General features: G+C 33.9%; 2 protein-coding genes across 4 annotated transcripts in view; one reads left to right on the top strand and one right to left on the bottom strand.

Annotated features, from left to right (window-relative positions):
* LOC113239857 (A disintegrin and metalloproteinase with thrombospondin motifs 16) overlaps positions 1-17228 on the top strand; it is a 255368-nt gene that overhangs the window by 225893 nt on the left and 12247 nt on the right. For 2 of the 3 annotated variants that reach the window (XM_026477008.1, XM_026477006.1), the window contains exons 9-13: positions 7604-7746; positions 9594-9649; positions 13815-13941; positions 14413-14577; positions 16701-16817. In XM_026477008.1, coding sequence (XP_026332793.1) covers positions 7604-7746; positions 9594-9649; positions 13815-13941; positions 14413-14577; positions 16701-16817 — 608 coding nt within the window. Of the gene's footprint in view, positions 1-7603; positions 7747-9225; positions 9279-9593; positions 9650-13814; positions 13942-14412; positions 14578-16700; positions 16818-17228 lie in introns of all 3 variants that reach the window. The other variant, XM_026477007.1, reaches the window with a different exon arrangement.
* On the bottom strand, positions 595-2584 carry LOC113239859 (homologous-pairing protein 2 homolog). Its single transcript, XM_026477009.1, has 3 exons — positions 2264-2584; positions 1193-1451; positions 595-730 (listed from the first exon to the last, which is right to left on the bottom strand). The coding sequence occupies exons 1-3, from the start codon at positions 2484-2486 to the stop codon at positions 595-597; spliced, it is 618 nt and encodes a 205-aa protein (XP_026332794.1). The 5' UTR covers positions 2487-2584.

Raw genomic sequence — 17228 nt, 5'->3', positions numbered from 1 at the left:
TATTAAGCAAAAAGGAAATAAAATTAAGGGAATGGACGAAAAAAAACAGAATTAGTAGTTAAGGAAATGTTCGTCGTTTGAAGGAATCAAGAGAAGAGGATTTATGGGTATAATGTGCACCATATTTTTTAAACTCACGTGCTCTTATAGTTCTAATTTATTATTTAGCTTTAATAGAGAAGTTGAATGTGAGATATAAAGTCAAAGATATGCTAAAGTCAAATTGGACCAAGAGAACTTAAAACTTTCTAAATTCGTAATTAGACTCTGCTAGATCTAGAGCTCACTCTTTAATTCAGGCACTTTTAAAATTCTATGCACAGGGTTAAGAGTATGCCAACTTTGACACTTAAGATTTAAATATTATATTTAATTAATGCATATATTGATATTTTACTACTACGATTTTCATATTATATTTTTTGTGTAAATACACCACTAACCTGTTATTATTTACGTGATTTTAAGATTTAAGTTCAGCCCTATGCCATTTGCAGTACAAACAGTACAAAACTTGATGTGCTCTTAACTAGTAATTCAAAGAAGATACAGTTAGGTACTTTTATCAACATATTTAATTTATCAAGTACATTTTTATGTATTAGACATTAGTTTAAAATTGACCATCTCATCAGTTTCAATGCAAAGTTCTTCTAACAATGTCTTCTTAGACTTGGGATATTCCTCCAGAATTGCATCCAGAATCTCTGAACTTATTCTTTTGCGTTTCCTAAAAGAAATTTTAATTGTTATTAACAATTATGTTACTTTAATTTATACAACATATCAAATGAAGCACCTATTATTTGTATTAACACACTAATTTACTCTATTAAATTATTAAGATGGTTTTATTTAGGGTTTGTACAGCCCTCCATTACAGCAACCACTGATTGAATTCGTCTAGATCAAGCCTATCAGGTCATCTGTTGGTGGTAATTCCACTAAGTTCTCTGCCTAATAACAGAGTTATTTTTTGTAATTTATTCAAATTGCTTATATAAATAAAAAATCTATAGTGATTAAAAACTAATTTAGTGATTTAAATTAAAAATATATTTATGAAATTTATATCTAATGCTGAGTAAAAGCTTAATATTTGTAATATGAACCCACATTATAGTTACATTACGTATTATATTTATTATTGTAATTATATATTACTAAACTAAAAGCTAGATATCTGTTCAACCTGTATTCTTTCAATAATTTTTCATGTTCACATAATAGTTTTTTTTTTTCATCTGCACCAATAACTTCAGTGGAGCTTCTCAGTGTTGCTAATTTATTCTCAAACACAACAATTCTTTTTTCAATTTCCTCTATTTGAGTTTTTGCTAATTTGTTAGTTGGTAAAGAAGTTAGGTTCTTTAGAGTTGTTTCAGCTGTTTTTAAGGAGTTTGTTTTTTCTGCTAAGCTGGCGTTTAGTGCTTTCAGTTGAGTATCATAGTCTGTAAAAAAGTTTTCAAATTCGGTATTTATTTTTAAATTTATTATTCATTGCACCTTTAAACACAAAAAGTAAGATTGCTGATTAGATTTTGGTTTAATGTATTGGACTGTACGGAAGGGGGCACTATGGAAATGACTTAAAATCTTTTTAAAGATTTTTTGTTTTAAATTGTTTTTAGTGTTTGTTTCGGATAGATTAGACCTAAATAAACACGTTTGGTTCTTATTATTTTTTCTTCGCAGGCGATTGTTTCAGAGAAAATGAAGATGAAAGATTTCATTTACCAAGGCTACAGGACTTTTTTAAAGTGGCATAAATTGGTTTTAGTGTTTGTTTCGGATTGATTAGACCAGTTAAGTCCAGTTTCCATAATGCCCCCTTTCCTACCGCCTGACCGTTATGTAATATTGTGGTACCTATATAATTATCGTATTCTTTTTTATTTTAACACTAATTCCGTTTCGGGTCCGAAACACCGAGACCAGATTCAATTTAGAAAATTTCTATTCCAAATTGATCCTACCGAGTATTGATCCCTTTACCTCCTCCATCCAGGGCTCTCATTAAAATTTATTGAGCCAACGAGATTGTCAAAATTATTCAGACATAAATATCTGCCTTTCTTTGATACCTTACAAAGATTATTTGTCAGAGTATATAATAACGAAGACAAAATAACCACTATCACTGTCTACTGGCAAAAACTAAATACTAAAATAAATAAATACCATGAAAATATCTTAGTTTACAAAAATCTTTTGAATATTTTTAAAGACATTGTAAATCTCATTATTAGACGCATCTTCTTACCTTCAACATTATTATCTCCTTCAGAACTATCAGGCTGTAAAGCAGCATAAACTTTTTGTTTGCCGTACAGTTTGCATCTGATTTTGGCATTATCACTCAACGCGTCTAATGCTTTTTGGACTGCGCCTTTTGTAAATGCACCCCGTAAATTCACAGTAACATCTGCACATGAATAAGGCCTATTTGTATCTAATAAGTATTTTAGAACTGCGTCACTGGCCATTTTGTGAAAATAAGAAACACTTTAAAACATTAACAACAAGAAAACCACAATCGGAACTTTTCCAGTTGCCGCCAATTGTCTTTTTTTTTGTATATTGGCTTTGCGGTAGCGGAATAAATCCATCCAGCCAAATGTTCAATAATGTCTTCCTATTTTAAAATCCTGTATTTTAAGTAGTTTTATATAAGATCATAAATTTAGTATATCCATAGATTGGCTCTGAAGTATTGGAGACGAGACTAAAACAAAAATACATCTGTGTGCGTATAATGTGCATGTGTGCAAGATAAATAGTGTTGCGCCATCCACTGATTTAATTTTAATATCGATCGATATTACACCGGCATTTCACTTCGTCGTATTCACCAAAATGTCTTATTGCAAAACACGGAGACGTTAATTAACTGATTAATTAATGATTCAATACAACAGATGGACACACAAGTGATCCTATATGAGTATCATATTTCGGAACAGAACAGAACTCTAACAACAAGAAATCACTGATTGACATTCACGAGAGTAGTGCTACACAAAAATCCATTAATTGTAAGACCTGCATGAATAATGTGGGCACAGAATCAGAACGTAACTTTACCCTTTGCTTGGCGAGTTTTCCTTTTTAGATGAGTTACATCATGAACATGTTACCATGACTAATAAACGTCCGTTTAACATTATTTCACATTATAAAGCCAATTATTTTTCAAAAATAAACGAAATTTGTTTCGTTGTCAGCTGACCCTAGGTTCATGCAGGCTCATAGCGTATAATGAAGTGGTCTCGTCTACCCATCTCGCTCTAACATACGTGTATACTAACGCTCTTTCACTTGCATTGCCAATCTATGGGTACCTAGATACTAAATCTATGTATAAGATACACAATCGAACCATAAATCAGAAAAAAAAATTAAATGTACTTATATAACTTATATATAATTCTTATATACTTGTATAAAACGACCATTCAATCAATATTTTTGTGAAATCATAATAATTTGTGTTTTTAAATCAATAAAATAAAATATGAAAATTGTAATATTTTTATCTAGTTATACAAATATCAAACACAACACTTGAAGTCATACGTAGGCAAGCATGTCATTTTACATTTTTAATTGACAACTAAAAAAGTTTAGATTGTAGTTGGTCAATATGAGAAATTCTAGCAAGCAAGTATACATTGCCTACCTACCAATGACGTCATGTGTTCTGAGTTGACCTGTAGTGACGTTAGCGCGGCAATTTCTTTTATTACATTTTAAAATAGTTTTAGGGACAGAAAGCTTAATTTTGAAATAAAATAAAACGTTTTCCTTGGGATGCTTTGTGACGCGACAAACTTTATACAAAATTTTCATTTTCTTGGCTGTACTTATAATAATATATCCATTATGGGTAATTTCATAAACTTTTCAGAAAAGTTGTCCGATTCCACTCTTTGATAGGTTCTTGATAGGTCCACAAACTTACTTGACAGTATTTGGAAATTTATATGATCGATTATGGTGACGGATATTACAAGCAAACACTAAAATCGATTAATATGTAAAGAAATGTTAATTGAAATGGTTAACAGGAATAACAATTTATTAAATTTCTATTCATAACATAGTTGTTTCATAAAGTTGACATAATTGTTAAAATAAACATAGACGTTCATAAATAAGATCAATACCGAATATGAAATAAACACGTTCAAAAACTAGTTTCATATCTAAGTTTAGGAAATTAGCAATCAATTTTTTCAAGGTCGAGAAAGTTACGTAAACACGTCCGGATCACGTCAAACTTGTTCTAGTATCCACGTGACAACGTTTATGTTCCACTTTTATGCATACATGCATAATATTACGCCATATTATGGTGTCAGTTATAGTAATTTATACAGTCTTATTTGTAAAATACTAACATACTCCCAGGACTATACGAGTATTACTAACATCATACACAGCTTTTTTACAACTTTTGTTTCACGACTTTTACAGAACGTAATAAATTTACTAAAAATGAAGTTTTGAGTTTTTGTTATATTCACTGAGAATTTTTCAATCAGCTGTATTTGGTAGTATGGTAGTAGGCAATGTTGCCAGGGCCCTTGACTCGAAAGTTACATTTCGTTACCTACCTTAAACTTTGAACACACATTTTTGCTGTAAAAGTTGCATTTTACGAGTTGGTTCGATTTTTAGTAATTAAAATTCTAAGTGTAATATGTCTTTTACAGTTAGAACTTTTAATTAAAAAACGAACGAAGGTATTAGGCGTATTTATACAGTATTTTTATATATATAATACGCCTGAATCTTAAAAATAAAAAATTAAGTACGCTCTAGAAAAATCAAGCTACAATCAGTAATTGATTATTTCATTTTGTTTGGGCCATCTTAGAGTTACTTTCAGTTATTTTATTGCCTAATTTGGGTGCGTTCGTAAACTATTTAGAATTTACAATAAATATCTGCGCATGTGTTGAATATTTTTTCAAGCAATTCATTTTCCCACCCTTCCTCCACATAAAATTAATGAAATAAATAACACAAACAAAACTACAGTCATAGATTAACTGCATGAAAAAAAATCCAACACAAGCAGCTATTTTGCACGATTTTTTAACTTTCACTGGGTTCGCGGAGCAGCAAATTAATTTACTTCCATTTTTATTAAAAATCTAAATCTCTGATATTTAATAATCTCTCAAGTCAACAATAGTTACTTACATATTACGCGAGATGGTCAAAAGTTACGAAAAATGTAAGAAATGTAACGATCTGGCAACACTGGTAGTAGACCCCACCCCTGTCCTGTGTTTTGCACCGAACTCGTATTTACCTTAGCGCTTCCTTTTGTTACCGTACAGACTTGTCTTTGATTTGCGACTTGTTGTTGACAGATTTGTCACTGTGTGCGAACAATTTAAATATTTTGATTTGTGTATGAAAGCAAAATTTGATGAATTATTAAAAAACAGGCAAAAAAAATTGTTGCATATTATGTTAGTAATATACTGTTTTACAAATAACCCTGTTTTAATTAATTGCATTAACTAATACACGTCAATTTCTTTAAGAAAACAATAAGCGCGTAATAATGTTAATATTTCATTCAGTCAACATTATTAAGCGTAGTGTCAGGTACTATATACATTATAAAAAATTTAAGCAAATAAAGCGCTTGTGATTTACATATGATTTACAATCTATGTTAGAGGTTAATTAAGAAACTAAGAGAACCGCTTAATTGCGCAATGGCAATTTTAAATATGAAATGGGCATACGACTTATGTAAATAAAACATTATCATTTTATAATATTTATTTTATTTGAATATCATAATATTTTTGCTAACATGATATTCACGTCTAACAGCTACTGTTTAGGGTGCTTTTATTTTTAACCGATTTCAAAAAATAACGTAGGTACTCATTCATAGTCCCGCACTAGGGAAACCCTGTATTGCGCATGCCAAGAACACACACATGGTCAACCATAAATTACACCAACTCACGAGAAAAAATGCAGGCGATATAAATATTTATTCCGGCCAAGGAATGCCGGGACTACAAACACAGTTAGCGTCAGCTGTTAGAAACTTATTTTATTTTCCACGATGGTCGAGTGACTTGCACTCCGGTTTCAAGGTGTCGCCATATCTGAGGTCCCGGGTTCAGTCAATGTAGAAAACTTTTCTATATTGTCTCGGGTATAGGTGTTTGTGGTACCGTCGTTGTTGCCGATTTCCATAACACAAATGCTTTAGTTACTTACTTTGGGATCGGAGCAACGTATGTGATATTGTCTAATATATATATATTTATAATAACGTACACACTCAACGTAGCCCCGCACTAGGGAAACCCTGTGTCGCGGGTCCGACATGCTAACCGTTCAGCCAAGGAGGCAGTTAATATTGAATGTTTTCTTAAACACTGACTTTAAATAAATACAGCTGTAGGTAATTAAACAAATAAATCGCGTATATTTATTTCTTCAAACAAACCAACGTTTCCGGCTCTTTACTGGAGGTCTACCCTCGGTCTCTGTAAGACGTCCGTCCGAAAGAATGACTGTCAAATAAGTAATTCTCGACCAAAATTAAAAGACAATGTCAAGTACGAAGCTTCATGCGCATCATGCGTTTTTACTTTAGTCGAGTATTATCTACTTATTTGATAGTCACTGTTTCGGACGGATGTCAGACGGAGAACGAGGGTACAGGCTCACAGAGCCAGATACAAACATATTATGGCACGACAAAGCTATGGGTTGCGATTTTATTGTTCCAATTAATTTTATATAATGTCAAGATGATTAATTTCTGTACTACAAGTTTTCTAGGATGATCCCTGTGACACTTCACAAAATTGTACATAATAGAACCTTGTAAGGACGTCAACTAATTTACGTATTTTATAAACTATTTTTATAATTGTCGCTTTTAAGTGAATAAATTTTGTTTAAGCAAATATAAAATTAAAGTAAAAGTAACACCAAATTAGTGATATATGAGTAGAGAAACAATTTTTTTTTTAATTATCTTTACGACAACGTACAAAGGTTACTTCATTAGACTGCATTTGCCAGAGATGAGGAGATTAAATGAATGAATATATAGTGCGTACACGAGTTTAATCTATTAGGTAATTAGTGATGTGATATTAATGTTTTTAGTCTACATTATGCATTGACTTACAAATAAATGGACGACGGGTCTAATACACAAACCACGAAAAAAATGTCCCAAGTCAACCTATTTAAACGTAGTGACATGTAAAGGAATATGAAAAAGCTAAAACGTTGAATTCAAATTATAATGTCATCGCAGTACTGTCAAATTTTGCTTGCTTCGCTGTCAGTCGAACAAACGAAGACTAACGCGTGAATGACGCTCTGTATACGATTTTAACGCCATATAAGTTCGGACACTTTTTAGCGCGGACCCGACGTTCATATAATTGTAAGTCAATGACATTATGAGACTTTTTTTAAATATCAATCGAAATGGCTGAAAAATAGAAATAAACTAGAAATGAACCTAAGAACTCGATGAGTACAGCTATATTTATTTATTTAAATCGCTACAACACCATTAAAAATATATATTCATGTTTTATAGGGACGAGATGCCACACCTTACCTCGAGAAAAATAGAGTTGGACGTGACGCTATAGACTCAGCTGCCGCGCTCACTGACATGGGCAAGTATCTGTTCAGGGAGCGACGGCTGCCTGTCTACGATATTGCTGTTGCTATCACGAAGTAAGTACCTAGGGGTCTACTCTGATTGTCCGTCCAACATATTTCCGAAACAATTACTGTCAAATAAATAATACTCGACCGTATTAAGTCAATGTCGAGTATGAAGCTTCATTCGCATCATGCGTTTTTTAATTCGGTCGAGTATTACTTATTTGACAGTAACTGTTTCGGACGGATGTCGGACGGACAACGAGTACAGGGCAAGGTTTTAATAATCAGTTGGTAAGGGCGGTAGCCTCAGAGTGGCAAACAGACGCTGGTTCGAGTGCCGTCTTATCGAAGGGATTTTTCTTTGTGTTTCTTCGATCTTTGTATTAGTAAAAATAGCAAAAATATTATTCGGTGTTTTGTAGAAAAGGCGTAAGCAACATTTCGTAGGTTTTTGAAGGGAGCATGTTTTAGGTTTTAAGAGAGGTTGTAACCTCAAATGAGTCTGGTTGATTCCGCAAAACAGTGAAAGTGTTGAATCAATCACTATGTAAAAAAATATATATTAAAATTGATTCCTGAAAATTTTCAGGATAGAAAAAAAAACACTTTACATATACCAATGATTTTTTTTTTATATCAACTGAACTAAATAGAACACGTATACTATACGATATATACTTTTCAAATGGCTTTCATTTCGTTTGTAAAAAAATAAATTCTGAAATAAAGCCAGTGTCCCTGGCGCTCGACCCAGGCAAAACGAACCGTATTAATAGAGTAAGAGTTTGAATTCGATCTGAGGTAGTATAGACTATTAACGACTGTTTTAAAATCCAACTTAATTAAAACCAAACTTGAATTTTGAAACAGGAAATAAATATTTTAAAACAGACGGTAAAACTCAAAGCATGCTCCTCTGAAAAATCTACGAATTGTTGCTTACGCCCTTCCTAGAAAACATCGACTATATGAATATCATTGTAGTAAAACTATCATGATGTTCAATGAAAATAATTTTTTTAGGTTTTAATAAACTCAATTTGAAATAATTAAAAAACTAATTCAGAATGTGATATTACAGTTACACACTTTTGCTAAGATTGCAGACATTATAGCAAAGGTATACGTATTGTAATAAAAATTGCATCATAGAATGCCTGCCCACGTGAGGAAGACAAACTCCTTTTATGCATTAACATAGAAATGATATTTTTACGGCATCTGTAGCCATGATCTTGACTCCAAGTTGAGCAAGACAAATAAGAATAACTGTTACTAAGTTTCCACATAGGTTTTGTATTTTAATAAGAGGTAGAAATAAATACCTAGGCAATTTCTTCGTGTATTTTTTTTTCATATAATGCTTTTTTTATGCATTTACCATTTGGAATTCCAGGTAACAGAGTGAGTATACAATTAATAATTATAGTATTTGGCGCCATTATTCAAAGATAACTGTCAAAATTACTTTACAAGGTTAGTTATTTGTACCCCGGTGACGGTCGAAACAGTTGAAATGAAGACACCAAAAACTAATTTGACCAACAGGTATGACATGTGCCGACGACGGAAAGGTGGTCGCTGTACAAAAGGCACCGCTGGTAAATTAAATTAATTTTAAACCAAACATTCATAGGATTGTGATTGGTAACCGCGTGACATTAACCAGCTTACGATTGGAGATAATTAATTTGGCTTTATAATTTTTAATATACGAGGTAAAGGATTTGGTAATGGCGCTGAAGCAAATTTAGATGTACACTAAGTTCACACAATACACATAGTTGATAGCACTACCTAGAGTCGTCTATTGTAGGTCAAAAGTAATATTGTATTAAATTTTTAGGGTACCATGAAGGAATGAGAATTTATTATTAACATTTAATTGAGTTTGATATATTTCCGTGCCCTTTCAGACTAGACATGTGCAGGAGGCAATATGCGAACGATGCGTGCAATAGAGGGACCGCAGGTAGGCGTGTGTCGGAGAGACACAACCTTTCCCAGAAAGCACGCCTTTACTCTTTCATTCGTCCCTCACTCCCTTTATGTTACACGAGAATTCACACTCAAAACCCTCCCGTGAATCCAAAATGTCATATTCGCACTTGTGAATAATATTCTATCTTTTCTGCAAACATTCTTCTCTTCTATAAAAATGTACATTTCTCTGATCTGTCGTAGTTAATTTTGTACATAATTTATTTATTTCCATCATTATGTAGTCTAGTATGGAATCATTCAATCTTTCTTGTATAATTTATTCATTGATTGTGGAGTGTCACCGTTGAAATTCATTTCTTTTCAAATTTATTATATTTTTAGCCAGCTGAAATCTTCAACATAAGTACCAAGTTCGCCGTGTAAGATTTATTTAATTTATTCAAATTATGCTGCAATGGTATTAGGCGGTTTATTATATTGTAATTTATGTGGCGATATGTGCATGCTCAAAATTTATTAAGTCTTGTGTGTACATTGTACAGTGTAACTGTATGTTTCGATTATCGTTGACCAGTGATGGGCAGTGGGTGAAAACCCAATTAACCCGCCCGGATTATAACCTGGTTTTTACTCATTTTAGCCCAAAATCGTGGGCAGAAACGGCTAATATGGAATTTTGCATAATTCTGTACTTATTATAAATTTCGATGTAAAAAAATATTTTTTAGACGAAAAAGAAGCAACTCCACTCAATACCCACCTTGCAATCCTATGGATTAAGGATGCAAATTACAACTTGACTTTTATGAAGATCGATTCTAGTGCATACGATCTTTCTTATCGATTTATTTTAATGCGATTTCCAAGCGAATCGATTCAATGGAAAGACAAATCGAATCATCTAGATCAGAAAGCTATAAACATTTTGTAATATTTGTTTATTAATTAAATTAACAAATATTTACTTGTAAAGTTTTTGCCTTCGATTTTGAAGCGTTAATGGGTTATAACCCGATTTAAACCCATTACAACCCGGGCGCTTGCCCATCTCTGTTGTTGACACTTATTTCGAAATTTCCATTGGCATCTTAGCATTAAAGATTACTTGCCAATAAATAGTAACAAGAAAGTTACGTAAGATTTGCGACCAGGTGGCCCTACCTCCCATGAGCCACTGAGGTCATGATAAAGTTAATTGGATGCCCTTTATGTGTAATTATCCAAAAAATTATTTCTCGATTCAACATTAACTGTAATCGAGAAATGCAAACAGGGTCGAAAGTCAAGGGCTACCTCCCTAGTAGCGACTTTTTTTTTGACATGACAAATCGAGCGGGATAATTTAAAAGGTTGTTTATTTATTTCTTAATTCTTTCGTCAATAAATATATACATTTATTTATTTAGCTTATCGACCCATCAGGTTAAACAGGTAACAAATAATTAAAAACTCAAAACGTAATAATACTTTTATACTAAAATTAATTTATGTAAAAATTGTACCTAACTACAAAAACCCGCCATTTTGTGTATTATCTCTTCCGTCAAAATGTGAAACGTTTGTTTGTATTTTTAGTTCAGACTTAGGACGTAGTATTCGTTCTTACATCTAAGTATTCGTTCTTACTTAATAACTATCGCATGTACTTATACTAAAATATTGAAAATTTCAATATTCAAAAGAATGCTACTTGTGAGTAGGTATATGTTATTTACTATTTCTAAGTATACATAACGTAACAATATGTGTGCATGGGGGCTTTGCATGTTTAACTAAAGCACGTTCTGCACAACAATGCATGTGGATGATCTTTGATTGCGCTGATATAAAGCCGAGTTTTTTTTTCATTTCGCACTCTATGGCTAGTGCCTGTACTAGTGATGGTAAGTGAAAAAAATATATCGATATGTATCGGATCTACATTTATAAACAGTATCGATATTTACTGACAAAATTTGCCCAAAGCCAATATGTATACCTACAAACATTAAAAAAAAAAATTAAGTACCTAACCAAACCTTCAAACGTACACGTGTTAACATGTAATTTTTCATGCTGCCCCAAATGGTAAATATCACACTGAAATGCGTTCAAAAACATAACGACGATATATAGCGATTATTTTCTGAAAAAATATGCATATAATGGTATACCGATATTTTTGACCTAAGCCTAGCTTATGCTTGAAACGAGTAATCTAAACACGGACAAAGTTTTGCATTGCTAATGTCAGAGATCATTTTATGCATTTTTGAGGCGATAGTTGTACACCTAATCATCTATTGCATGTACTCCTGTTATTTTAGACTTATTTTCACTTAATATTGTCACATCATAACTATCTGGAAGAAGAAAAATCGTCTTTATTTTATTTGTAAGTATGTAAAAATTGTGATGTAAATAAGTAAATATATATCGTATCGTACCAGAAGTAAAAAAAAACATTTATTTTCTATTACAATATTTGCTTTACGTAGCTTTTTCCTCTATTATCCGGCCATTCCTTCTTTATAATAGTCTTTTAGTTTCTTCTCTATAGTCTTTTAGTTTTCTAGTTTCGTCACGTTTATTTTTGACATATTCCAAAATTGATGTTAACGGTCAAGTGTTCGCAGGCAAATGTGCGTATCCCATAGCCAGATAAACCGGTAATCTAAGTAGAGTTTCTGGAATGGAAAGAAAAATTCCCAACTTTTTCCCACGTTCTGGCGCGAGTTTAGTCTCAATTTACTTTGCCACGGCGAATTTGTGCATAGCAAAATTAACTTTATGTTAAATATGTAACGTTCAAACTAGATATGACGACACTCTAGCTGCGGGAATTAGCGAGACTGTGCGAGAATTCTCTGGAAGATGCGGGACCTATTTTTTGGTTTGTATCTAGTTTGTACGTTACACAATTCTGTGGCTCTAGTGAAAAGGGGTGAAAGTAAAAAGGATAACTTTACAAGGATACGCGAAAAACACTTAACGCTTAATATCATATCAAGCTTTAACTGTTTTTCGCGTCTCCTTGTAAAGTTGGGTTTTTTTACTTTTACCAGGATTTTACAAGGATGTGGTTACAAACATTTCCTTTCCATTTCAATCCGTGGTAATATATTTTGAGGCTTAGGAAATTGAGATTTATACGACACGACACGATGACGACGTGAAAATGAAAAAACTGTAATAATGTTAATCTCTTTAAACTTATCTCTCAAAGACACTTTGGGGCCCAGATTGTAAATAGCCCTAACCGCACGTTTCTGGAGGACAAAGATTCTATTCATATCGGCGGCACTATCCCAAAGCAAAATGCCGTATGACATTAAACTGTGAAAGTAGCTGAAGTAAACAAACTTCGAAGACTTTCGAAGTCTGAAAGTTTTCGTTTTTTTAAACCGCGTGCACTACAGAGCTGAGCCGTTTTGATAACTGACTTATATGTAAAGTAAATCCAACAGGATAACATGTCGTCTAAAATCAAAACATGTGGTTCGCCAGGTTACCTGTGTTCGGCAGTTGAATGCAATAGTTAAAGGAGTAACGGAAAGTGTGCAAACATGCTTGAGAAAATTAGTAGTTTATGTAACTGTTACATAATGAAAGGCATTATAGCTCGATTAGGGTTTGTCGAGCCGACAGGCGAGTTTCATAAAAACATCTCACGAATGTTTTAAAGCTTAATTATGTACAGTTACATACACTGCTTTATCTACACACATATTATAAGCGATCTGTGATGTGTTCAGGAACGACTGGCGAAATGGCGGCAAATAAAAACTTTTCTCACGCATGTCACACAACCGTAGCTTTTATTTTTAATTCATAGACAAACGTAGAATTGGCCCCAACCATAATATCGTTCGATATCAAGTAACGTGTGAAATTGTCAAAATTGTTTGCTATTGACATTTCATTTCGAATAAAACTTCATCTTGACTGATATTACAATTGAGGTCCAATCAAATTGTTTTGTTTTTCAGAGATGTTCGAAATTATAAAACTTTCACAGATAAGTGTTCTAACAAAACAATTACGCTGGTCGTAATTTGCGGTTTTTGAACACATTATAGATAGTTTATGATATGTGTGTAGATAAATATATTTAAAATAGAATATGTTGAATAAATTGTGACGAAATTGGAATTCCTATTATAAAATATATATATTTTCGGTAGATAATAATTTAATACAAGTATTATGCTCAGGGTTTGCGTATGTCGGCGGCGCATGTGTTGTAAACAAGAGACTGGAAAAAGTAAACTCGGTAGCCATCATTGAAGATACCGGAGGTTTCTCTGGCATTATTGTGGCCGCCCATGAAGTTGGACATTTGTAAGTATTATCCACGTCGTCGTAACATTTTTTTACGATATCAAGTGACAGGAGGAACAAGTCGTGTGACTGGTGATACCTAAGTGACATTTGTACCTATAACAGTTACCTACAAATATCCGCAAAGTAATTTTGCACATGAAACCGAACACTGTCGTAACTCAAAAATGGTGGAATTGAGAAAACAAGATTTGATAGTTAAAAAAAAATACTGAATGAATCTTACTGCGAATTGAAATTGTCACGTATTAAATCAATAAACTAATTTTATTTAAATCGGTTAACTAAAACATTTAAATTGGTTGCTTTCTGTTTAGTCGATATTTTTTGTCTGTTTAAATTATTTTTTGAAGGAACACTTGTCTTTTAAATCAGTGTTTCAACTAGAAATGTACAAAGTTTGTTTTGTAAATATGAAAATCTTGCTTAGGTCGCCATTATTTATACATAGAATCTATTTTCATCCTTCAGATTGGGGGCAGTCCACGACGGCAGCCCCCCTCCGTCATACCTGGGTGGTCCAGGCGCCGAGAAGTGCCGCTGGGAAGACGGCTACATCATGTCCGACCTGAGACACACGGAGAAAGGTTTCCGGTGGTCAGCTTGCAGCGTGCAAAGTTTCCATCACTTTTTAAAGTGAGTGTTCCAAGGAGAACTACTAGTGGAAATAAAGTTGTTTTTTAAATAACAGCTTAATTAATCCTTGCTGATTCATAAATGTTCACCTAAACGTGACAAACGGTCTTAAAATATATTTTTTTAAATAATATAAAGTGTCAGGACGGACAAGTCGTGCTCCCGATGGCAACCTACACTCTTGTTCATAACAGTTGCAGTGCCACTCAGAGCTTTAAATCGCAAAGATCTGAGTGGTACTGCCACTGCGCTCGTTACTACGAAACTTGAAGTTGACAAGTCCCATGTGCCTGTAATTTCACCAGCACCCTTTAAAACCGGAACACAGTAATGCTGACATTATTGCTTGGCGGCAGAAATAGGTAAGGTGGCAGTACTACCCTGGAGGAACTCTACTGCTTACTAAATATTCTTTGGAGAAAACTATTTGGGTTGTGACTTTTTTGTGATTAACATTTGACACGTTTAGATACGTTTCTCGAGGTCCATTCTCGTTCGCCGTCCGTAACAATTACTGTGAAATAAGTAACAATCGGCATAATTAAAAGACAATGACAAAGATGAAGCTTCATTCGCATCATGCGTTTTTTTTTAATTTGGTCGAGTATTACTTATTTGACAGTCACTGTTTCGGACGGATGTCAGACGGAGAATTGAACAATATTAACTGACAACATTAATCGAAACTGACACTGGCCCAAGCCTAGTGACCGCCATTAAGGAAATAGAATAGAGTGAGGAGAGTACATGGCCAGATACAAACATATTGTGGCACGACATTGCGGGTGTCTTACGTGAGTGCGAATGCCGATTACGCGAATGAGGATAGTGCGAATACGGTTGCGCGAAAGCTTTAATATTAATAATAATATAATATAACGCACGCACTCAACATAGCCCCGCACTAGGGAAACCCTGTGTTGCGGGTGGAAGGACACACACATGACAACCACAAATTACACCCAAACTCACGAGAGAAATAAATGTAGGACTTACAAATATTTATCCCGGCCCGGGAATCGAACCTGGGACCTCTGCATGGCAGTCCGGCATGGTAACTGTTCGGCCACAGAGGCAGTTCCTTTTACCGTTTGACGCATGTTTTGTAAGCAATTTAAGTAGGGAGTAGAGTTTAAATGCACGATCGTTCATTTGCGCGAATGGTCAGTTGCGCGATAGTTCATTTGCGCGAATGACGATAGCACGAAGACAGTTTAGCAAAAGCTGGAAGGCAAGTTAATTGTTGCAAGTACTCCCATGGCTGCAGTTTGTTGCAATTCTTCGCACCGTCTTCGCACTATCGTCAGCCGCGTAATCGGCATTCGCAATCACGTAGGACATACCGACATCGATATGAGTTGCTATTTTATTGTTCCAATTAATTTTATATGTCAAGATGATTAATTTCTAAGATACATAGGAAATGAAACTGTTTTTCCGGATTTAAATCGCGTATATTTGTTTTTTCAAAGATACATTTATCAATATAATTATCATGATAAATATGATTATAAAATTATCACTTCGAACCTTGCATAATATTAAACATAATATAATAAGAACTGCCTCTGTGGCCGAACGGTTACCACGCCGGACTGCCACGCAGAGGTCCCAGGTTCGATTCCCGGGCCGGGAGAAATATTCGTATGGCCTACATTTATTTCTCTCGTGAGTTTGGGTGTAAATTGTGCTTGTCTATGTGTGTGTCCATGGCACCCGCGACACAGGGCTTCCCTAGTGCGGGGCTATGTTGAGTGTGTGCGTTATTATAATGTTTTTTTTTTATTTCTGGCTTCTATACGAGTGTCTAGTCAGTTACGGGAGTTGCACTTTATATTGACTTTTTTTAAATTTTAATTGTAGTGTTGACTATTTAACACTGCACTTTAAGTCTATTTCCAATACAAAAGTTACAATAATATACTATAATAAAAAAATGTTCTATATCGCCATGTCTGTGAAATGTCACTATTAATTTGTCAACTAATTTTATTCTAAACGACGTTGAATTTTTGTTATTGCTTCCTATTTCGTAGTAAAGATACGATTATAAAATAAACAAGATAACTTATAAATAACAGATTATGTAATAAGAAATTTAAAAATCATTTTTTTATCTCCAGTGGTGATACAGCAACATGTCTATACAACTCGCCGCACGAGGACGATTCTTTACCACGAGTACTGCCCGGCCGGCTACTCACGCTTGACGCGCAGTGCCGGAAGGATAGAGGCACTAGGTAAGGCAACATTTTAAGTTAAGGTATGTCGTGTCGTTGGCTGTATAATCGCTCCTAATGATCAAATGTGTAAAGAAATTGAGAATACACTGGCAAGCGGAAAGGAAGAAATACTGGACCCTAAAGGAGATAATGAAAAGCAAGTACTTACGTGAAAAGAAGGACTTTTAACGTACGCATTCTTCCATTCCTGACTTGTGGGTGCGAAACATGGCCACTAAATAAAGTACACAGAAGCAAACTACGACGGGTCAGCGAGCAATGGAGCGCAGCATGCTCGGCGTGAGGTAAATTCAAAAAGTGGGGAATTACAGTATTAGGAGACGTATCAAGGTAATAGATTTGCGTTCAAAGGTAGATCAGGCAAAATGGAGCACAATAGTCACCAATTGGTACGCACGTGGTGCAAAA

This window comes from Hyposmocoma kahamanoa, unplaced genomic scaffold (genome assembly GCF_003589595.1).
Source record: "Hyposmocoma kahamanoa isolate Upper Pololo Valley unplaced genomic scaffold, ASM358959v1 116, whole genome shotgun sequence".
NCBI lineage: Eukaryota > Metazoa > Arthropoda > Insecta > Lepidoptera > Cosmopterigidae > Hyposmocoma > Hyposmocoma kahamanoa.
The sequence above is the reverse complement of the archived record's forward strand: the minus strand, read 5'-3'. Positions and strand labels throughout refer to the sequence as shown.